Source organism: Dendrobates tinctorius, unplaced genomic scaffold (genome assembly GCF_039654945.1).
Source record: "Dendrobates tinctorius isolate UK_male_01 unplaced genomic scaffold, ASM3965494v1 ptg000014l, whole genome shotgun sequence".
In the NCBI taxonomy this organism is placed as follows: Eukaryota; Metazoa; Chordata; class Amphibia; order Anura; family Dendrobatidae; genus Dendrobates; species Dendrobates tinctorius.
Genome location: NW_027361682.1, coordinates 7251293 through 7272496, shown reverse-complemented (window position 1 = coordinate 7272496; position 21204 = coordinate 7251293). Strand labels below are relative to the sequence as shown.

The 21204-nt window shown below is 45.2% G+C and overlaps 1 protein-coding gene across 1 annotated transcript in view; it reads right to left on the bottom strand.

Moving 5' to 3' along the window:
- The window catches only part of LOC141073846 (uncharacterized), a 94039-nt gene extending 73714 nt beyond the window's left edge, over window positions 1–20325 (bottom strand). The window contains exons 1-6 of the mRNA XM_073561344.1: window positions 20294–20325; window positions 14685–14834; window positions 14379–14555; window positions 14172–14295; window positions 13991–14088; window positions 9783–9873 (exon numbers count right to left, since the gene is read on the bottom strand). Of these exons, the coding sequence (XP_073417445.1) occupies window positions 9783–9873; window positions 13991–14088; window positions 14172–14295; window positions 14379–14555; window positions 14685–14834; window positions 20294–20320 (667 nt within the window). The 5' untranslated portion in view covers window positions 20321–20325. The remainder of the gene's footprint in view (window positions 1–9782; window positions 9874–13990; window positions 14089–14171; window positions 14296–14378; window positions 14556–14684; window positions 14835–20293) is intronic.
- Window positions 20326–21204: the final 879 nt, after the last annotated feature.

Here is a 21204-nt window from a genome sequence, read left to right as displayed (position 1 = left end):
ACCTTGTGCCACGGGTGTGTAGACATTTACAGCCGGTGCACTCCTCTTTAACCTTAGTTTTTCATGAGCATCCATCAGTTTGTTTGGTTGTCCTCCAACACTGATCTGCTTTCTAGAATTAAGCATCTCACGAGCATCTTACACTTTACCCTTTATACGGACACGTGCGTCTTTGGCAACCTATTTATCATGGGCATCTTTTATGCCAAGCTTCAGACGTGCATCTGTTACACCTATCTTCTGACGGGCATCAAACTCATTCTGGTAATTGGTGGGGGGTATCTAATCATTGTATGTTGGATCCTGGATCTCATACCTCCCATAGTCCCCGTTATTAATCCTGTATGTTCCCATTCCTGTCGTCACCATGCCCCTTTTCCTGATCACTTAATCCAATAATTCTTCCGTCATATTTATGCTAAAAACCTGCACCTTCCCAGCAGCAACTGTGTAGAAAGCCTCGTTACTGTTTTCAAGGTTGTTTATGACGCCCGTAAAAAAAAATGTTTACACACTATGTTGATGTGTACCCCCCAGGGGGAAAGGTTTATCAGCATAATAAAGTGTATGGGCATTACAAGTATAGGATATCCGCTCCTTTTTAATGGGAAAAAAAATTTATGAGGCCCTCCTCCTTGTTTCTTCAAAGAGGGATTGGGGTGCGTGCAAATTTGGGATAGGCCTTGCATTCACTTCATGGGAAAACTTTATGGGAGTACAAAATCCATAATAATGTGAACTTTGGTTTCATGTGGCCATCCAGGACGTCTGTTCCAACTATTATTGGGGTGCGTGTAACTTTGGGGCAAGGCAGGCCTTGCATTCAATGCATAGGCTAACAGTATGGTAGTACCAAATGAAAAAAATGGCAACTTTGGTTTCATGTGACCATCCAGGACATCTGTTGCAAGTGTTATTTGGGTGCGTGTAACTTTGATGCAAGGCAGGCCTTGCAATAAATGCATAGGCAAACACTATGGATGAACCATTTTCTTATAATGGGAACATTTTTTCATGAGGCCCTCCTGTACGTCACGTCAAACGAGTATTGGGGTGCGTCCTAATTTTTGGCTGCCCAGCCACTCAAAACATAGGCAATAACAGTATAGGAGACCCACTGTTTAATAATGGGAACAACAAAGCATAGCCAGCTGATGGCCCTTTAAGAATATTAATGCCTCCTGATGTTCCTATAAAAATAGGCTTTGTGACTTTCAGAGTCCCTCCTTCATAAATGAAAAAGGATGTGTCTGATGATGTGTCACACTTCACATGGCCAGCTAAGGTTGTTAAATGTTAAAATAGCATTTCCCAGTGAATGCATTTGTATTGATTGAAAGCAATGCTACAGTTGAAAAAACACATCAAAAATGCTACGTGTGAACATAGCCCAAGTGGTGGAGGTACATCTTTTGGGGGTTAATTATTCTGTCTTACATACAAATCATTACCCTGGAAAGGATGTTCCGTAACATATTTCCCAGGAAAATCCATTTTGGTTTCATTTTTGTATGTTTTATTGTGTGCCTGTTAAAGTGGCGTAAGACTCTGACAACATTCGTGTCAAAGTTCTCTTTTGGTCCTGATGCTGAATTTGAAACCATAGAATGTTGGGTGTTAAAGGAGTATTCTCATATAATTATATTGTTTAGATGGCATGAAATCAAGCAAGTTTCCAACTGATTAGACCAACCACGATTGAGCATAATTATATCAAGAATTTGTGTACTTAGAGACACTCCTGTGACATATAATCCCATCAAACAGAACAGGACAGGTGCATAATGTATCATAAAATATAGTCTATATTAAATATATTAAAAAAATATTTAAAATATATACATGCAAAAAACAGAGTAATCCTATAATGGACCACAAGCAATATACTATAAGGTTGCTATTATTGGTTACATGTACTAGGAATTGTATTTAATTTAATTTTACTCTCTAACATGACAAATGCTCTTTGGATAAATCATTTTTGCCATGTGGCAGAGCGAAAAAAAAAAAAAAGCAAAGCAGTACTTACATGACAAAGCGCGTGGTGTCACCTGTGGTCCTGTGTGCTCCAATGCACGTTTCGCCCAAGCTTCGTCAGTGGACATTCACAGACCACAGGTTACACAGGACCACAGGTTACACCACACTCTTTGCCATGTAAATACCACTTTGCATTTTAATGCTCTGTCACATGGCAAAAACACTTTGCTATCAAAAGAGCATTTGGCATGTTAAAAAGTAAATTTAATTAAATTTATAATACATGTAACCAATAATAGTAACCTTATATTTCTTGTGGTCCATTATAGGATAACTCTGTTTTTTCAAGTACTTATTTTAAACAATTTTTTAATATTTAATTTTTTTATATTTAATAAAGGCTATATTTTATAACACATTATTCACCTGTCTTGTTCTTTTTGATGGTATTACAAGTTTCCAGTTGACTTGCTTTTCCTATTTGCTGCCATTATCCTGCAAGAAGAGCTTCTATCTTTCATTGTGTAGGGTTCAGTTCCTTGGATTTTGCTACAGACTTTGCAGACCATTCCAGGAGAGGTTGACTTCCAACATCACAGCCACCTATCTACAGCCCATTGTTTTCTTAACAGCAACTGTTACAGAACCACTCAGCACCCAGAATATGTTGTGCAGTTATATGTATATATAATAGGTTCCATGTGAGATGCATGTCCCTAATGTATCAGCAGTGTCCACCTTTCCCCTACCTTTGTAATTCCCACAGTAAACTTCCGCAGGCTCCGGCCACCTGCGGCTTTTGTAATGCATGTCTTGCCTGACGCTTGTCTATTGGCCGGCCCTCTGTATCTGTGTGATATATTCTGTGTCCTGTGAGTAAAGTGTTGTCAGACTGGAAACACATGGAGAAGCAGTGATCTTTTATATGCGCCCATGCACTCAGAGGAATTCCTGCCAGCGTCATTCATTCAGACTCCAGCCAACGCAGAGCGGACCTCCGAAAACACGGGGTGGTACTGAAAGAGGTACCACAGCTTGGAAGACCCCGTTACACTGGTGGCAGACAGCGGGATTTGATACCCCTTCTACAGGAGGAAAGGAATGAATGGAAAATAACTACCAGAAGTTAAAGAGGACTACATTAAAAGATCTGGTGGAAGCCCGAGGGTTGATCGCCAGCAACAAAACAAAAGCGGATTTGATAGCAGCCATCATGGAACACGACAGTGCAGCGCCCCCCAATGTGAACGTGGAGGAGACCGAAATCCAGAGGGAGGTAAAGAACAGACTGGCGTTCTATGGCCCAAACCCTGCAGTAGAGATCATACGAGAGGTGATGGCTGATGTGCGTACTGATCTGAAGGAAAAGATGGCCGAGCGGACCAGGATAGAGCTAGCCAAGATGGAAATGGCAGAGCGGACCAAAATGGAGCTGGCCAAGATGGAGATGGCAGAGCTGAGAGAGTCAGCGAGCAGGGGGAGCTCTGGCCTTCGACCAGGTACCTTCAACAGTAAGCCACAAAAAGATCCAGTACAATGCCTTCCGACAGTTGGGGGAGGCAGAGGAAGACATTGATGGCTTTCTGCAGGACTTTGAGCGGCAGTGTGCCCTTCATCAAGTAAAGCCGGAGGAACGGGTTCAGATTCTAGCCAGCAAGCTGACAGGCCGGGTAGTGGACGCCTATCGCACGGTACCTGATGAGGACTGTATGGACTATGAGCGGATCAAAGAAGTGATCTTGGCCCGGTATGCGCTGACACCAGAGGCCTACCACCAAAAGTTCCGCGGACTTATAAAACTCGTAACCGATACCCTGAATGGGCCTGTAAATTACGGCGGTCACTGCTACAGTGGGTACAAGGGAGCCAAGCAACCACTAAGGAGGACGTACTCCAGCTCTTCCTGTTAGAACGATTCTTTAATGGACTAAACCCTCAGATACAGGAATGGCTTCGGGACAGGCGGCCAACGACTCTTGAGGAAGCCGCTCGTCTGGCCGATGAACATCATGATGCCAGGAGGCCGCGGTTCTCCGGATCAAAGGTGGTCACTAGGGGCCCGCCCATGGACCTGGAGGGCCCCAAACCACCGAAGATTGTAGGGGGATCAGCTAGAAGCCCGGCCTACCACAGTCCCCCTGGGGCGCGATGCCACACCTGCCGTCAGCTGGGCCACCTGCAAAGACAATGCCCCAACCGGACTCAGCATACCCAGTGGCCAAAGGCGGGAACAGCTACCTTCAGCCCGAGCTGCTGTACACTGCTACCAAGGCGAAGCTGACCCGGCATTGGGGGCTACGACAAACCAAGGGGTGGAAGAGATGGAGGAAGTGCTGCATGAAGTAGACCCCGTGCAGGCAGCCCGGGCAGATAATCGACAACAGCATCGACAGGTCGTGTGGGTTAATGGGAAACGTATGCAGGGACTAAGAGATTCCGGAGCAACTTTGACCCTTGTGAAGCCTCATCTCGTCCGGGACCAAGAGAAGACGGACCGGACAGTGGCAGTCCGTGTAGCAGGGGGAGCCATACATCGACTACCCACTGCCAGGATTCACCTGAACTGGGGAGTCGGGGATGGCCTTGTTGAGGTCGGCTTGATGGAGGATTTGCCTGCAGACGTCTTGCTGGGAAATGACTTGGGGCCCATGTTGTCTGCATTCTCGGTGGCCCCTCTGGCTGAGACCTATCCTGTGACCACCCGGAGACAAGCTCGAGCTGCGGAGGCGGAATCACACTCAGAGGAGGCCCAGGTAAGACATCCCAGCCCTGCAGGTATTCCCATAGCCAGACACATTTCTTGGGCAACCCCAGATGAATTTAAGAGGGAGTTACTTGAGGATCCTTCATTGGAGGGATATCGTGGGAAAGCACAGGAGGAGAGAAGAGTACTAGAAGGGGAACAGTTTGTATGGAAGCAGGGACTCCTCTACCAGATCACAGAGCAGCACCACACAGGGACGAGCCCCACTATAAAACAACAGCTGGTAGTTCCCAAGAAGTATAGGCAGGAGCTACTGCGAATCTCTCATGATATACCCTTGGCCGGGCACTTCGGCGTCAGTCGCACCAGGCATCGTCTGACACAAAACTTCTTTTGGCCACGGGTAACCTATGATGTTCGTCAGTACTGCCAGACCTGTGACAGTTGTCAGCGCATTGGCAAGAGGGGGGATCGATGCAAGGCCAAATTACGCCCCCTCCCCATTGTGGAGGAACCAATTAGCCGAGTAGCGGTCGATTTGATAGGGCCGTTTGCCAAACCCAGTCCGTCATGGAAAAAGTATACAGTGGGGCAAAAAAGTATTTAGTCAGTCAGCAATAGTGCAAGTTCCACCACTTAAAAAGATGAGAGGCGTCTGTAATTTACATCATAGGTAGACCTCAACTATGGGAGACAAACTGAGAAAAAAAAATCCAGAAAATCACATTGTCTGTTTTTTTTTCCTTTTATTTGCATATTATGGTGGAAAATAAGTATTTGGTCAGAAACAAGCAATCAAGATTTCTAGCTCTCACAGACCTGTAACTTCTTCTTTAAGAGTCTCCTCTTTCCTCCACTCATTACCTGTAGTAATGGCACCTGTTTAAACTTGTTATCAGTATAAAAAGACACCTGTGCACACCCTCAAACAGTCTGACTCCAAACTCCACTATGGTGAAGACCAAAGAGCTGTCAAAGGACACCAGAAACAAAATTGTAGCCCTGCACCAGGCTGGGAAGACTGAATCTGCAATAGCCAACCAGCTTGGAGTGAAGAAATCAACTGTGGGAGCAATAATTAGAAAATGGAAGACATACAAGACCACTGATAATCTCCCTCGATCTGGTGCTCCACGCAAAATCCCACCCCGTGGGGTCAGAATGATCACAAGAACGGTGAGCAAAAATCCCAGAACCACGCGGGGGGACCTAGTGAATGAACTGCAGAGAGCTGGGACCAATGTAACAAGGCCTACCATAAGTAACACACTACGCCACCATGGACTCAGATCCTGCAGTGCCAGACGTGTCCCACTGCTTAAGCCTGTACATGTCCGGGCCCGTCTGAAGTTTGCTAGAGAGCATTTGGATGATCCAGAGGAGTTTTGGGAGAATGTCCTATAGTCTGATGAAACCAAACTGGAACTGTTTGGTAGAAACACAACTTGTCGTGTTTGGAGGAAAAAGAATACTGAGTTGCATCCATCAAACACCATACCTACTGTAAAGCATGGTGGTGGAAACATCATGCTTTGGGGCTGTTTCTCTGCAAAGGGGCCAGGACGACTGATCCGGGTACATGAAAGAATGAATGGGGCCATGTATCGTGAGATTTTGAGTGCAAACCTCCTTCCATCAGCAAGGGCATTGAATATGAAACGTGGCTGGGTCTTTCAACATGACAATGATCCAAAGCACACCGCCAGGGCAACGAAGGAGTGGCTTCGTAAGAAGCATTTCAAGGTCCTGGAGTGGCCTAGCCAGTCTCCAGATCTCAACCCTATAGAAAACCTTTGGAGGGAGTTGAAAGTCCGTGTTGCCAAGCGAAAAGCCAAAAACATCACTGCTCTAGAGGAGATCTGCATGGAGGAATGGGCCAACATACCAACAACAGTGTGTGGCAACCTTGTGAAGACTTACAGAAAACGTTTGACCTCTGTCATTGCCAACAAAGGATATATCACAAAGTATTGAGATGAAATTTTGTTTCTGACCAAATACTTATTTTCCACCATAATATGCAAATAAAAGGAAAAAAAAACAGACAATGTGATTTTCTGGAATTTTTTTTTCTCAGTTCGTCTCCCATAGTTGAGGTCTACCTATGATGTAAATTACAGACACCTCTCATCTTTTTAAGTGGTGGAACTTGCACTATTGCTGACTGACTAAATACTTTTTTGCCCCACTGTATATTGACAGTGGTAGATTATGCCACACGGTATCCAGAGGCGGTTGCGTTACCTAACATACTGGCAGAGATGGTGGCAGCCGCCCTGCTCCAGGTTTTCTCACGGGTTGGATTTCCCCGGGAGATTATCTCGGACCAGGGTACCCAGTTTACAGCAGAGGTGACCAACCAACTGTGGAAGCTGTGCGGCGTAAAGTCCATTAGAAGCGCCCCGTACCACCCGCAAACCAATGGGTTGTGTGAACGCTTTAACGGGACATTAAAACAGCTCATTGGGACTTTTACCAGGACCTACAGGGACTGGGAGAAATTCTTGCTACACCTCCTGTTTGCCTATCGGGAGGTGCCCCAAGAATCCACGGGGTTCTCCCCGTTCGAGCTGGTATACACGAGACGGGTAAGGGGACCCCTAGACTTAGTGCTGGAACACTGGGAAGGGGAGGGCCTCATTGAAGGGGTACCTATTGTACCCTATGTGCTGGAATTCCGGGACCGCCTACAGGAGCTGACTCAGGCTGTACGTGAGAACATGCAGGCGACCCAGCGGCGCCAGCGCATATGGTACGATCGGAGGGCCAGAGAGCGCACCTTGGAAATAGGACAGAAGGTCCTGGTGTTAGAGCCCACTAAGCAGAATAAGTTTCAAGCTGCATGGCAGGGGCCCTATCAGGTAGTTGGGAAAATAGCCGACACAACCTATAATGTCGCCAATTGTGACGACCCCAGGGTTATCCGCATGTTCCACGTGACTATGCTGAAGCCCTACCGGGAGAGCCCTGAAGAGGTAGTGGCCATCTGTGCACCTGAAGCAGAGGATTTAGCCGGACTTCCCTTGCCGGATGTCTTAGGGGAAAGGACTCAGTCTAAAACATGGGGACCAGGTACACTTGGGTGAAGACCTAGGCCCCCGGGAGAGACAGCAGGCGGAGGCGTTGTCGAGGCTGCGACAGAGGATGTTTTCAGAGAGACCCGGTGTACACTCGCCTGGCACAACACAAGGTTGAGACCCAGGATCAGACCCCCCTGCGACAAAACCCCTTCCGCGTCCCTGAGTCTGTACGAGAGGGGATGCGACAAGAGATACAAGAGATGTTGCGTTTAGGGGTCATTGAAGAGTCAGATAGTCCCTGGGCATCCCCCGTAGTGTTAGTGCCCAAGAAGGATGGGACTACACGGTTTTGTGTAGACTATCGTAAGCTCAATGAGAAAACAGTGACGGATGCATACCCCATGCCGCGTGTGGATGAGTTGTTAGACCGGCTGGCGGGGGCAAAGTATTTGACCACCATTGATCTATGCAAAGGCTACTGGCAGATTCCCCTTAGTCCTGACGCTATTCCCAAGTCGGCATTTGTCACCCCGTTCGGCTTATTCCAGTTTCGAGTTATACAATTCGGGATGAAGAATGCCTCGGCGACCTTCCAAAGGCTGGCTGACCGGCTTCTGGATGGTCTCCAGGACTATGCTTGTGCCTACCTGGACGACATCGCCATCTACAGTACGACATGGGAAGAGCATCTAAATCACCTAGAAACAGTATTGGACAGGATCCACCAGGCCGGAATCACCCTGAACCCAAACAAGTGTCACGTGGGCAAAGCAGAGGTTCAGTATTTGGGGCATTGGGTGGGAAGTGGGAAACAGCGACCAGAACCAGCCAAGATTGAGGTCATAGCCAAATGGCCCATGCCACGCACTAAAACCCAGGTCATGGCGTTTCTAGGGACAGCGTGGTATTACAGGAAATTCGTTCCCAATTACAGCAGCGTAGCCAAGCCCCTCACTGATTTGACCCGTAAGAACCAACCCCGCCAGGTAACCTGGACCTCAGAGTGTGAGGAAGCCTTCCGCCAACTAAAGGACGCCCTCACCAATACCACTGTATTGGCCGCACCCGATCCAACTACACGTTTCCTTGTTCATACAGACGATTCTATGTTTGGATTGGGGGCAGTACTGAGCCAAGTCGGGCCGGATGGCCAAGAACACCCGGTAGCTTACCCGAGTCGGAAACTACTGCCCCGTGAAGTAAGCTATGCGGCCATCGAGAAGGAGTGCCTGGCGGTAGTATGGGCACTCAAGAAGTTGCAACCATATTTGTATGGACAACAGTTTTCCCTCCTAACGGACCATAATCCCCTAGTCTGGCTTAATCGGGTCTCTGGAGACAACGCCAGATTGCTGCGGTGGAGTTTAGCCCTACAACCTCTGGACTTCACCATCCACTACAGACCTGGCAAACATAATGGTAACGCCGATGGACTAAGTCGACAAACGGAACTTGTACCAACCCCATAAACTTCGGTCATCCCCAAACCGATCCGTTGAGGATCACACTGTGTATGCCGATCGCGTCGCTGAAAAGGGGGAGCCGTGTTACAGAACCACTCAGCACCCAGAATATGTTGTGCAGTTATATGTATATATAATAGGTTCCATGTGAGATGCATGTCCCTAATGTATCAGCAGTGTCCACCTTTCCCCTACCTTTGTAATTCCCACAGTAAACCTCCGCAGGCTCCGGCCACCTGCGGCTTTTGTAATGCATGTCTGGCCTGACGCTTGTCTATTGGCCGGCCCTCTGTATCTGTGTGATATATTCTGTGTCCTGTGAGTAAAGTGTTGTCAGACTGGAAACACATGGAGAAGCAATGATCTTTTATATGCGCCCATGCACTCAGAGGAATTCCTGCCAGCGTCATTCATTCAGACTCCAACCAACGCAGAGCGGACCTCCGAAAACACGGGGTGGTACTGAAAGAGGTACCCCAGCTTGGAAGACCCCGTTACAGCAACTATCTGCTCACCTTCCTCCCACTGCCTCTCAGCTCTTGACAAGTTGCTGTTATAATTTTTCAGAGCAGGTCTTCTAAACACAAACCTGTGACTTCTCTGGTCACTACTCACCTGTGCAGTTATCTGTAGGAATCTCCTCCTTACACTGCTCATCACCCCTCACATATGTCTCTGTAATATTAATATGGGACAGATCTTCACCCTGAAACAAACATTATAAAAATCAAAAGACTGATAGAGAAGTCACATGAGATGACTTTTAAGAACAGAAAAGATCATAAAGTAACAGGACAACCGAAAATGACAGCAGTACTTATGACATAACTGCAGGTCTCGGTTATAAATTCAATTTGTAGGGTCCTAATTCTAACCAGCAGTCTCTGTAACCAGAAAATTGTGAGAAGATCCAGACAACATCTAATGTCTATGATCAGCTTTTTCTTATCATTTCCACCAAGTATAAAACATGCACTGAATGGCCACTTTATTAGAGACACCCATTTAGTTTCTGGTTGGATCTCCACTGGTGTTTAGAACCTCAGTGATATGTATAGTCATAGATTCAACTTGGTGGTAAAATTATTCTGCAGAATTATTGGATCGATGCTCATACATTTCTCGCAGTTGTTGTACATTTGATAGAGGGTCTGATATGCTTCACAAAGCCTTTTCTACCTTTTAACAGAGATTCACTTTACCATTAAGACCTGGGAACTTTAACATCCCCGGGAACATAAGCTCCCAGCCATTGTCTGCCCCCCAGAAAGGAGCAGAGAGCACATGACAGAAATGAATCCCCCCCTCCCGTGCCCCTTATACACATCACACATCCTCCATCCCATAAGCACATCTTCCCGATCTTTGACGCCACATAGGCGTCATGAAAAGTCGTGCCAATACGACCCATGACGCCTATGTGGCGTCATGAATTGATTGCCCCCCTGCGGGTCGGATGACCGGGGTCACTGAAAGGTCACCCAACACGCACACAGAGGACCCTTTATAGTTGACACCAGGGGGCGTGACTTAGCCCCCACATGCCTACGATCGCTCTGATTGGCTGTTAAAAGTTTATGACCAGATATGAGGTATCAGTGTATTCAGGAGAAATTGGCCAATAAATTTTAGGATCCATTTTATCCTGTTGCCCATGTAAAAATGAAAAAACTGAGACTAAAAGAAAATTTTGGTGGAAAAAAAAGTCCTTTTTCTTTTTACGGATCAATTTGTGAAGCACTTGGGGGTTCAAAGTGCTCACTAAGCATCTAGATACGTTCCTTGGAGGGTCTAGTTTCTAAAATGGGGTCACTTGTGGGTGAGCTCTAATGTTTAGACACACAGGGGCTCTCCAAATGCGACATGGCAACCGCTAAATATTCCAGCATATTTTCCATTCAAAAAGTCAAATGGCGCTCCTTCCCTTCTGAGCCCTGCCGTGTGCTGCGCCCGAACAGTGGTTTATGACCACATATGAGGTATCGGTGTACTCAGGAGAAATTGCCCAACAAATTTTTGGATCCATTTTATCCTGTTACCCATGTGAAAATGAAAAAATTGATGCTAAAAGAAAATTTTTGTTGGAAAAATTAAATTTTTTCTTCCACGTTGCTTTAGTTCCTGTGAAGCACCTGAAAGGTTAATAATCTTCTTGAATGTAGTTTTGAGTAGCTTGAGGGGTGCAGTTTTTAGAATGGTGTCACTTTTGGGTATTTTCTGCCATATAGACCCCTCAAAGTGACATCAAATGTGAGGTGGTCCCTAAAAAAATGGTTTTGTAAATTTTGTTGTAAAAATGAGAAATCGCTGGTCAACTTTTAACCCTTATAACTTCCTAATAAAAAAAAAAAATTGTTTTCAAAATTGTGCTGATGTAAAGTAGATATGTGGGAAATGTTATTTAGTAACTATTTTGCATACATAACTCTCTGGTTTAACAGAATAAAAATTCAAAATTTGAAAATTGTGACATTTTCAACAATTTCACCAAATTTCCGTTTTTTTCTCACAAATAAACGCAAAAATTATCGACCTAAATTTACCACTAACATGAAGTACAATATGTCACGAAAAAACATTCTCAGAATCGCTAAGATGAGTTGAAGCGTTTCTGAGTTATTACCTCATAAAGGGACACTGGTCAGGGATCTCGTGATATGGAAGTTAGGGCAAATGCCTCAGCACTGTGATTCTGACCCCAGGCTTTTATTAAAGGGATCATTGGTATGGAAGTCAGGGCAAATCCATCGAGTGCTTTGGTTTGACCCCAGGCCTCTCTTAAAGGGATCCCTGGTATGGAAGTTAGGACTGTTCCACTCAGCTCTGTGGTTCTGACCCCAGGGTCTCTTAAAGGGATCATTGGTATGGAAGTTAGGGCTATTCCACTAAGCGCTCTGGCTCTGACCCCAGGCCCCTCTTAAAGGGATCCCCGGTACGGAAGTGAGGGCAAATCCACTTTCCGCTTTGGTACTGACCCCAGGCCTCTCTTAAAGGGATCATTGGTATGGAAGTCAGGGCAAATCAATCCAGCGCTTTGGTTCTGATGCCAGGCCTCTCTTAAAGAGATCCCCGGGATATGGAAGCTAGGGCAATTCCACTCAGCATTCCAGATCTGACCTCAGGCTCTCTTAAAGGGATCCCTGGTATGGAAGTCAGGGCAATTGCCTTCAAATGCTCTGGTACTGAAGCCAGGCCTCTATTAAAGGGATCATTTGTATGGAAGTCAGGGCAAATCCATCCAGTGTTTTGTTTTTGACCCCAGGCCTCTCTTAAAGGAATCCACGGTATGGAAGTTAGGACCGTTCCACTCAGCGCTGTGGTTCTGATCCCAGGGCCTCTTAAAGGGATCATTGGTAAGGAAGTTAGGGCAATTCCACTCAGCTTTCTGATTCTAACTCCAGGCCCCTCTTAATGGGATCCCCGGTATGGAAGTGAGGGAAAATGCACTCTGCGCTCTGATTCTGACCCCAGACCCCTCTTAAAGGGATCTCCAGTATAGATGTTAGGGTAAATCCTTCAGCGCTCTGATTCTAACCACAGGCTTCTATTAAAGGGATCATTGGTATGGAAGTCAGGGCAAATCCACTCAGCGCTCTGGTTCTGATGCCAGGCCTCTCTTAAAGGGATCCCCGGTATGGAAGTTAGGGCCATTCCACTCAGCGCTCTGGTTCTGACCCCAGGCTGACGGGATGATGTGGGATATTAGGGGGAGTAGTCCGGTGGCTCTGGCTGACGGGATGATGTGGGATATTAGAGGTAGTAGTCCGGTGGCTCTGGCTGAAGGGACGATGTGGGATATTAGGGTTAGTAGTCCGGACGCTCTGGCTGACGAGATGATGTGGGATATTATAGTGAATGTGGCTATGTGGAGTGTGCGGGGCTATACACTCAGCTTTATATATATAGATATAATCATTATAATTTGTTATGACTAACTGTAATTAGTGCTGGGCTCTTCAGCTAGTTTTTAAATAAATATGAAAAAGTGTATTTTATTTAATTTCAAATAAAGGACTTTATTCTGGCTATGTCTTTATTTACCATATAACTATAGGTTTAGTAATGGATAATTGTCTCATAGACGCTTCTCCATTACTAAGCCATTGACTTGAAATCACCGGGCAATACAAAGATGACATCAACCCCACAAATATGAACCCCACTTGCCACCGCTAATTAAAAAAAAAGCGTGGGGACCCCTCTATTGTTGACAATCAGCCTTGCTGAAGCTGAGGGTTGCAGCCCGCAGCTGTCAGCTTTGCCTGTCTGGTTATCAAAAATACAGGGGAACCCACGCCATTTTTTTAATTTATTTATTTATAGCACAGGCGGCAGCTGATGAATACTCCAATCAGCTGGCGCCTGCTCTCACTGTTATTAGCGGCAGCTGGTGTAGGCTGATGGGAGTACTAGTCGCTGTTATCAGCTGAACATAACTCTCATCATTCTCCCCTGTTCTGCCTGCAATCAATGATGAGTGCCATCTTCAGCACACGGTCCCAGAGAACAGCACTAACAGTACAACTGCTTCCCTGCCACTGGATTCTGTGGTACTGATGCGGCACACGGTTGCAACACGTGTGCCACAAGTATTACACACGTACACGGATATCTCCGGTACCAGTTTTTACGGTACCGGAAATATCAGGACATGTGAAACAGGTCTTATGCTGAACTCAGGGTGTAATTTATATATAGAGAACACGCTGATCGTGAGGATGTCATTATTTCTAACAAATTAGCCATTCAGTGTAGAAAACAACACTGAACACAAGACCTTCTATACATCATAGGAGATTTCATGACACCTTCTCATCATCTACCTGATCATCTGGAGAAACATCGGGATCTTCTTGTTTACAGTGCTGTAGAAGAAGAGGATGGGGAATTCTCTCTGGTGTTGTCCTCTTACTGGATAGAACTGGAGGAAACACATACAAAGACTGAGTTTATTCTTTACATACAGACAATTATAGGCCATGTGTCTATAGTCCTATCTATTACCTGGTGATGTGATGGGCTGGGTAACGCCTTTTATGACGTCCTTGTAAAGATCTTTGTGTCCTTCTAAATACTGCCACTCCTCCATGGAGAAATAGACGGTGACATCCTGACACCTTATAGGAACCTGACACATACAATGATATCGTCAGGCGCCTGATCCTACCATAGCATTATTACATAATATCCCAGCATTCCCAGCAGTGTCACCTCTCCAGTCAGCAGCTCAATCATCTCGTAGGTGAGTTCTAGGATCTTCTGGTCATTGATGTCCTCATGTATCAGGGGTTGAGGTGGAGGCCCCGTGATTGTACTCATGGGTCTTCCCCATCCTACAGACACAGGGTCCTGACAGCGCTCACTAGAGGTCTTCACTACTGTGTAATCCTGGTTATGGAGAGACACATTAATAAACCTCACTACAGACATTTCCAGAGTCCTCACCTCTCCTGTTCTGTCCATCGGTTATTCCCATAGATAACAATGATATAATGTGACGTCATCAGAATCTCTCACCTCTCCAGTAAGTCGGAAGAGGATCTCTAGGGTGAGGTGTAATATCCTCTCCGCCATCTTATCCCTGTCCTTATCCATCCTTGTAGAGTCACTCAGGAAAATTCTCTTATACAGATGATCTCCACAGAGGCGATCCAATATTGTAGGGACCTGAATGGGGAGAAGATGATGATGTAACATAATAAACATCCCATGTAAGAAATCTCAGGAGCTGTTACCGGCTTCATATGATCACTACTAGAGATTAGCGAATATTTCAATGTTCAGATTACACTTGCCGATTTTGCAATATTCGCTGAATTATTCAGCAAATATTCACTAACGCAGCCTAACACGATTGGAGTCAATGGGAGGCAAAAACAAAACCCAAACACAACACCTTTAAATGGGCCCAAAAGCAGCAAAAACCATCTAATTAGAGGCAGACACCAGGAAAGTGGCTTCAAGTGACCCACAGTACAAATTTTAAAATGAAACGGCAGCAATCAGCCATGCATGAGGTTTCAGGGTCTGGGCCAGCAATTACACCTTTGAATTGAACTTCAAGTTAAGACAAGGTGGGGTAGGCATCAGTGTAGGCCTGCTGTGCTGGGAGTCCTGAAACCACATGCAACAGCTCAACCTGCTTTTATGCTCAGCCACACTCAGGTGACACAAATATCAGTTTCATAGAGTACTATTGTCAGAAAAAGTAAGGATAGCAACTTGGATAGTGGACGCAAAGGAAGTGGAGGCCTGCCAGTTTCTGAGGCCTACTGCTACAGGCAACACACATAAAGGAGACCCAACCAGAAGTCTACACATTTCCAACAATTTGTGGCAGGCACCACCAAAATGGCATCAATTTCACAAGGGTAGAAATAGTATAATAGGGACTGACACCTCTTCCACTACAGCCAACCCAGCAGATGGAGACCCAATCAGGAGTATTCAAATTTTTAAAAAATAGGCACAAACACCACCAAAGTGGCATCAATTTCACCAGAGTAGAAATAGTATAATGAGGAGCAACAACTCTTCCACTATAGCCAACCCAGTAGATGGAGAGACCAAATCCAGAGTGTTCACATTTCCAAAAAATAGTGGCAGACACCATCAAAGTGGCATGAATTTTACTAGAGTAGAAATAGTATAATAGGAACCGACACCTCTTCTACTACAGCCAACTCGGCAGATGGAAAGACCTAATCAGGAGTCTCCGCATTTCTAAAAATTAGTGGCAGACACCACCGAAGTGGCATCAACTTCACTAGAATAGAAATAGTATAGTTGGGAGCAACATCTCTTCCAATACTGCCAACCCAGCAGATGGAGAGACCCAATGAGTAGTCTGCAAAAAATTAAAGGAAGACACCACCAAAGTGGCATCAATTTCACCAGAGTAGAAATAGTATAATAGAGACCGACACCTCTTCCACTACAGCCAAGAGCCAACCCAGCAGATGGAGACCCAACCAATAGTGTTCACATTTCCACATATTAGTGTTAACATATGCAGCAGCAGCAACAGCAGGCACAGAAGCCACACTAAAGATATCACAGACTGCAATTACGTGAGATAAATGCAGCACATTAAAAACTACAACATTGCCTAGTCTGTACAGTCTTGGAGTGCAAAAGTCTTTGGAGATCCCTGACTTGTTCATCTTGATGAAAGTTAGGCGGTCTACACTTTCAGGGGACAGCAGGCTGCGCTTATCTGTCAGGACACCACCAGCAGCACTGAAGACAAGTTCTGAGTGCAAGACTTGATAAAACCTTTAAGGTGTGACAGGCGAGCTCAGGCCACTCAACCATTTTAGAACACCAATATGTGAAAGGGTCCAAACCCTACCTAATGGTATTTATATTGAGTTCTAAATACTCCTGCACCATCTTCTCAAGTCGTTCAACACTTGTCAGACTTGGACTCTGTTGTGCTGGTGCACGAACTGGTCTAAAAAATGTGTCAAATGACTCACAGAAATCGCTTATGTCAATTACACTGCTGCTGCTAATGTTTTGGCGTTGACAAATTGGAATTCAATGTGCCTCACTGCTGTCTTGGGGAAGAGTCAATTTGGTACTTAATGACCGGGCCAATTTTTACTATTCTGACCACTGTCACTTTAGGTTATAGCTCTGGAACGCTTCAACATATCCCACTGATTCTGAGATTGTTTTTTGTAACATATTGTACTTCATGTTATTGGTAAAATTCATTCAATATAACTTGCGTTTATTTATGAAAAAAGTGAAAAATTTACTGAAAATTTTGAAAATGTTCCTATTATCAAACTTTTAATTTTTGTACACTTTAATCAAAGAGTGGTATTACACAAAAAAAGTTAATAAATAACATTTCCCACATGTTTACTTTACATCAGCACAATTTTGAAAACATATTTTTTTTTGTTAGGACCTTATAAGGTTTAAAAGTTGACCAGCAATTTCATATTTTTCCAAAAAAATTTACAAAACCATTTATTTAGGGACCACCTCACATTTGATGTGAGTTTGGGGGTCAATATAACAGAAAATACCCAAAGTGACACCATTCTAAAAACTGCACCCCTCAAGGTGCCTAAAACCACATTCAAAAAGTTTATCAACCCTTCAGGTGCTTTACAAGAACTAAAGCAATGTAGAAGAAAAAAATGAACATTTTACCTTTTTCTCAAAAAAATTTACTTTGGAACAATTTTTTTTTTACTTTCACAAGGGTAAAAATGTACCACACAATTTGTCGTGCAATTTCTCCTGAGTACACCGATATCCCATATGTGGGAAAAAGCTACTCTGTGTGTGCATGTCTGAAAAAAACAAATGAACCCAAATTCACAAAAATATGAAACAATCTTTATTAAATATCAAAGACATACAAGGTTAAAAAGTGAGACACCCAAAACTATGCCTCTTACTTCGACTACAACACCTTTCTTAATCATTGTGTGCATGGCAGGGCTCAGAAGGGAGGGTGCACCGTTTGACTTTTTGAACGCAAAATTGTCTCGAATCAATGGTAGCGCCATGTCGCGCTTGGAGACCTTCTGATGTACATAAACAGTGGAAACCCCCCAATTCTAACTCCAACCCTAACCCCAACATACCCCTAACCCTAATTCCAACCCTAACCAAAACCCTAACTACAACCCTAACCTCAACACACCCCTAATCCTAATCCCAACACTAGCCCCAACCCTAACCCTATCTTTAGCCCCAACCCTAACCCTAACTTTAGCCCAACTCTATCCCTAATGGGAAAAATGGAGATAAATACTTTTTTTATTTTATTTTTACCTAACTAAGGGCGTGAGAAAGGGGGGTTTGATTTACCATTTTTTTTATTTTGATCACTGTGATAGGGTCTATCACAGCGATCAAAATGACCCAATAGGAAAAATCTCCTATTGTTGCCGGATGCCGGCTGGCAGATCGCACTGCATGGACAACGGACGTACCCGGGGGGGTGGAGGACCCTATTTCTCTCTCCTTCGATGTGTGATCACATCAGAGGAGAGAGAGATTAAATGGAAAATTTGCCTTTTTTTGCACCATTAATATCAGCGATCGCAACACTGCTTACCGGCCCGAATCATGTTCTCTGATGTAGCCGAGACCCTGGAGAAACACCCTTATTCCTCATCACCGTTAAAAAGAGGCGCTGTGGTTTAAGTACCCTTAACTGCCGCTGTTAAAAACGCATATCGGTGGTCGTTAAGGATTTGTAAAAGTGTGTTTTGATACTCCAACATTCGCAGGACCCTTTCCAGGGTGGGAAGCATCTGTCAAAATTTACTCTTATAACGTAGATCTTACAGAGTGGCAAAGGCCCAGGCTAGGCAACCCTTGCTGTTCCTGCGAGCTGCAGTCCCGCAAATGCTGCTGGCCACCGCCGCAGATGTGGCGAAGGATGCAGTGCTCATCGTGGTTGCATCACTCCGTGTCTGCGCAGTAGGGTGTAACATAACCGCCTCATCTTCCTCCTCCTCCTCAGATGACCAACTCAGCTGCGTGCCTCTGTGTTCACACCAAGTGGAATCTATTACCTCTTCATCATCCTCTGTGTTATCCCATTCCTCACCCTAAGAGTCACCCCCTCTCTTCGTGCTCTGACAGCACAGTACAGTCCATGTGAGCTTCAGATATCTTAGTCTTATCAGGATCACCTACCCCCGGGGGTTAACATCTTGTGACGAGGGTCAGGATGCTGCTTGGACCCTACTTTGTCATGCCCTGGATCCAAGCTAAAAAAAAATGTTAGGCATCGGTGCAGATGATTTCCTCCACTTGATGTGAATCTTTGGACTACACTTCTGATTCCCATGCCATAGAACGTGTAAACAGCTCTACAGAATCACCCATCTTTGGTTCCCTACAGTCAGTTGGGCGATTGGAAAGTTGTGACGTGAGGTAAGCAAGGGTAATTGGGGTGCCACCTCTGTGGACTGTACTGTGTGTGATGCTGAGGTGGAGGAAAAGGAGAAGAGGCCACTTGAGCAGATGCTCTTTTTGGCCCTCATCAACAAGGCGTACCGATGTGCGGCTGCCAAAGAAAGGGATAGGTGTAGCCTGTCCAGTAACAGAAGTGGTCAGTTGTCTTTAGATTTCACTAACATTACCACCTACCCCATGTACACCTTGCAGACCAAGCCTAATCCCCCTTCCACCACGACCTCGCTTTTTCCCAGCTATGTTGCTCAGATACTGTGCTCCTACCACACTATTGGCAACATAAAATTAGACTTTTTTCTCTGCACCAGCTGAATTTCAGCAGCTCTAAATGAAAACATGAAATATGGCATGCTGAATCATGTTAGCAACTGAAAAAATAGATTTTGAAATGTCTACTCATGCATGGCGCACAATAGAAGCAGTGCACAACACACTTCTATTTCACGTGCCCTGCTGGCTTTGTCTGTGGACTTCAGTAATGCCAAAAAAAAAATCTGCTGTCAGATCAGATCACAGCCACACAGGACACTACCTATATAACTCAGTTAAAATCTATCAGCACCCTGTCCCAGCGTCAGGAGCAGCCTCCCTGTACTGCTATACTGACAAAATGCCACTAAAACAAGATGTCCACTCTTTATACAGAGAGTGTCATGTGATTTCAGCGGCCAGTGGCACAAGCCATTGTGTCAGGACATTGAGGATGTTTCCTGTGCTTTGATTGGCTAGCCGCAATGTGAACACATAAAGTTAGGAGAAAAGAGAAAAAAATTTAACGCATGCCACACATCTGACCTCTGCCAACCCCCTCATCAAACACGTGCCAAACGCTCATCATACACCATCTATCCTAGCCAAAGTGCTCAAAATACTTTATTGGCAACGCAAATATTTTCCTGCACTTTTTACCAAATGTTACAGATTTTTTCCGATTTTAAGAAAAAAATGCTCATGCTTCTGATGACGAATCCGAATGTTCCATATTCGTGCTGATTTTATGTTTGGTGATCGTTTTCTGAACAAATTTGCTCATCACTAATCACTACATCCAGTCATGGCCCCGTCCTGCCCCCGGTATAACACACAGTCCCATTATAGTCACACACAGAGATTTATCCCAGGCTCAGCACTGAGGGGGTTAATGCCCCCAGTAATGGGGAATCTCCAGCACCTACCTCCACCTGCAGAGCCGCACACCACATATATGGCTGTTCTGTGTGCACAGGACCTGGGATGAGGTCACAGGAGGGGAGGAGTCAGGGGTCACATGATCAGGGGCCTCAGTGTGCAGGACTCTGCTGTGCTGGGTGTCATGGTGCTGGATGAGAGGAAGTTTCTGTGTGGGGTCAGGAGGGGTTTACAGAGTGGATGTAGCAGAGCCGTGTGTGTATGAGATGTACGGAGCGGAGCAGTGTGTGTACGAGGTGTACGGAGTGGAGCCGTGTGTGTACGGAGTGGAGCCCTATGTGTATAATGTGAATGTAGCAGACCCGTGTGTGTACGATGTGTACGGAGATGAGGTGTGTGTGTGTGTACTATGTGTATGTAACAGAGTTGTGTGTGTACTGTATATGTAGCAGAGCTGTGTGTGTGTATGATGTGTATGTAGTAGAGCTGTGTGTGTGTACGATGTGTATGTAGCAGACTGTGTGTACGATGTGTATGTAGCAGACTGTGTGTGTGTACTGTATATGTAGCAGACTGTGTGTGTGTACGATGTGTATGTAGTAGAGCTGTGTGTGTGTATGATGTGTATGTAGTAGAGCTGTGTGTGTGTACGATGTGTATGTAGCAGACTGTGTGTGTGTACGATGTGTATGTAGCAGACTGTGTGTGTGTACAATGTGTATGTAGCAGACTGTGTGTGTGTACGATGTGTATGTTGCAGACTGTGTGTGTGTACGATGTGTATGTAGTAGAGCTGTGTGTGTGTGTAGGATGTGTATCTATAGAGCTGTGTGTGTGTAGGATGTGTATGTAGTAGAGCTGTGTGTGTGTGTAGGATGTGTATGTATAGAGCTGTGTGTGTGTACGATGTGTATGTAGCAGACTGTGTGTGTGTACGATGTGTATGTAGTAGAGCTGT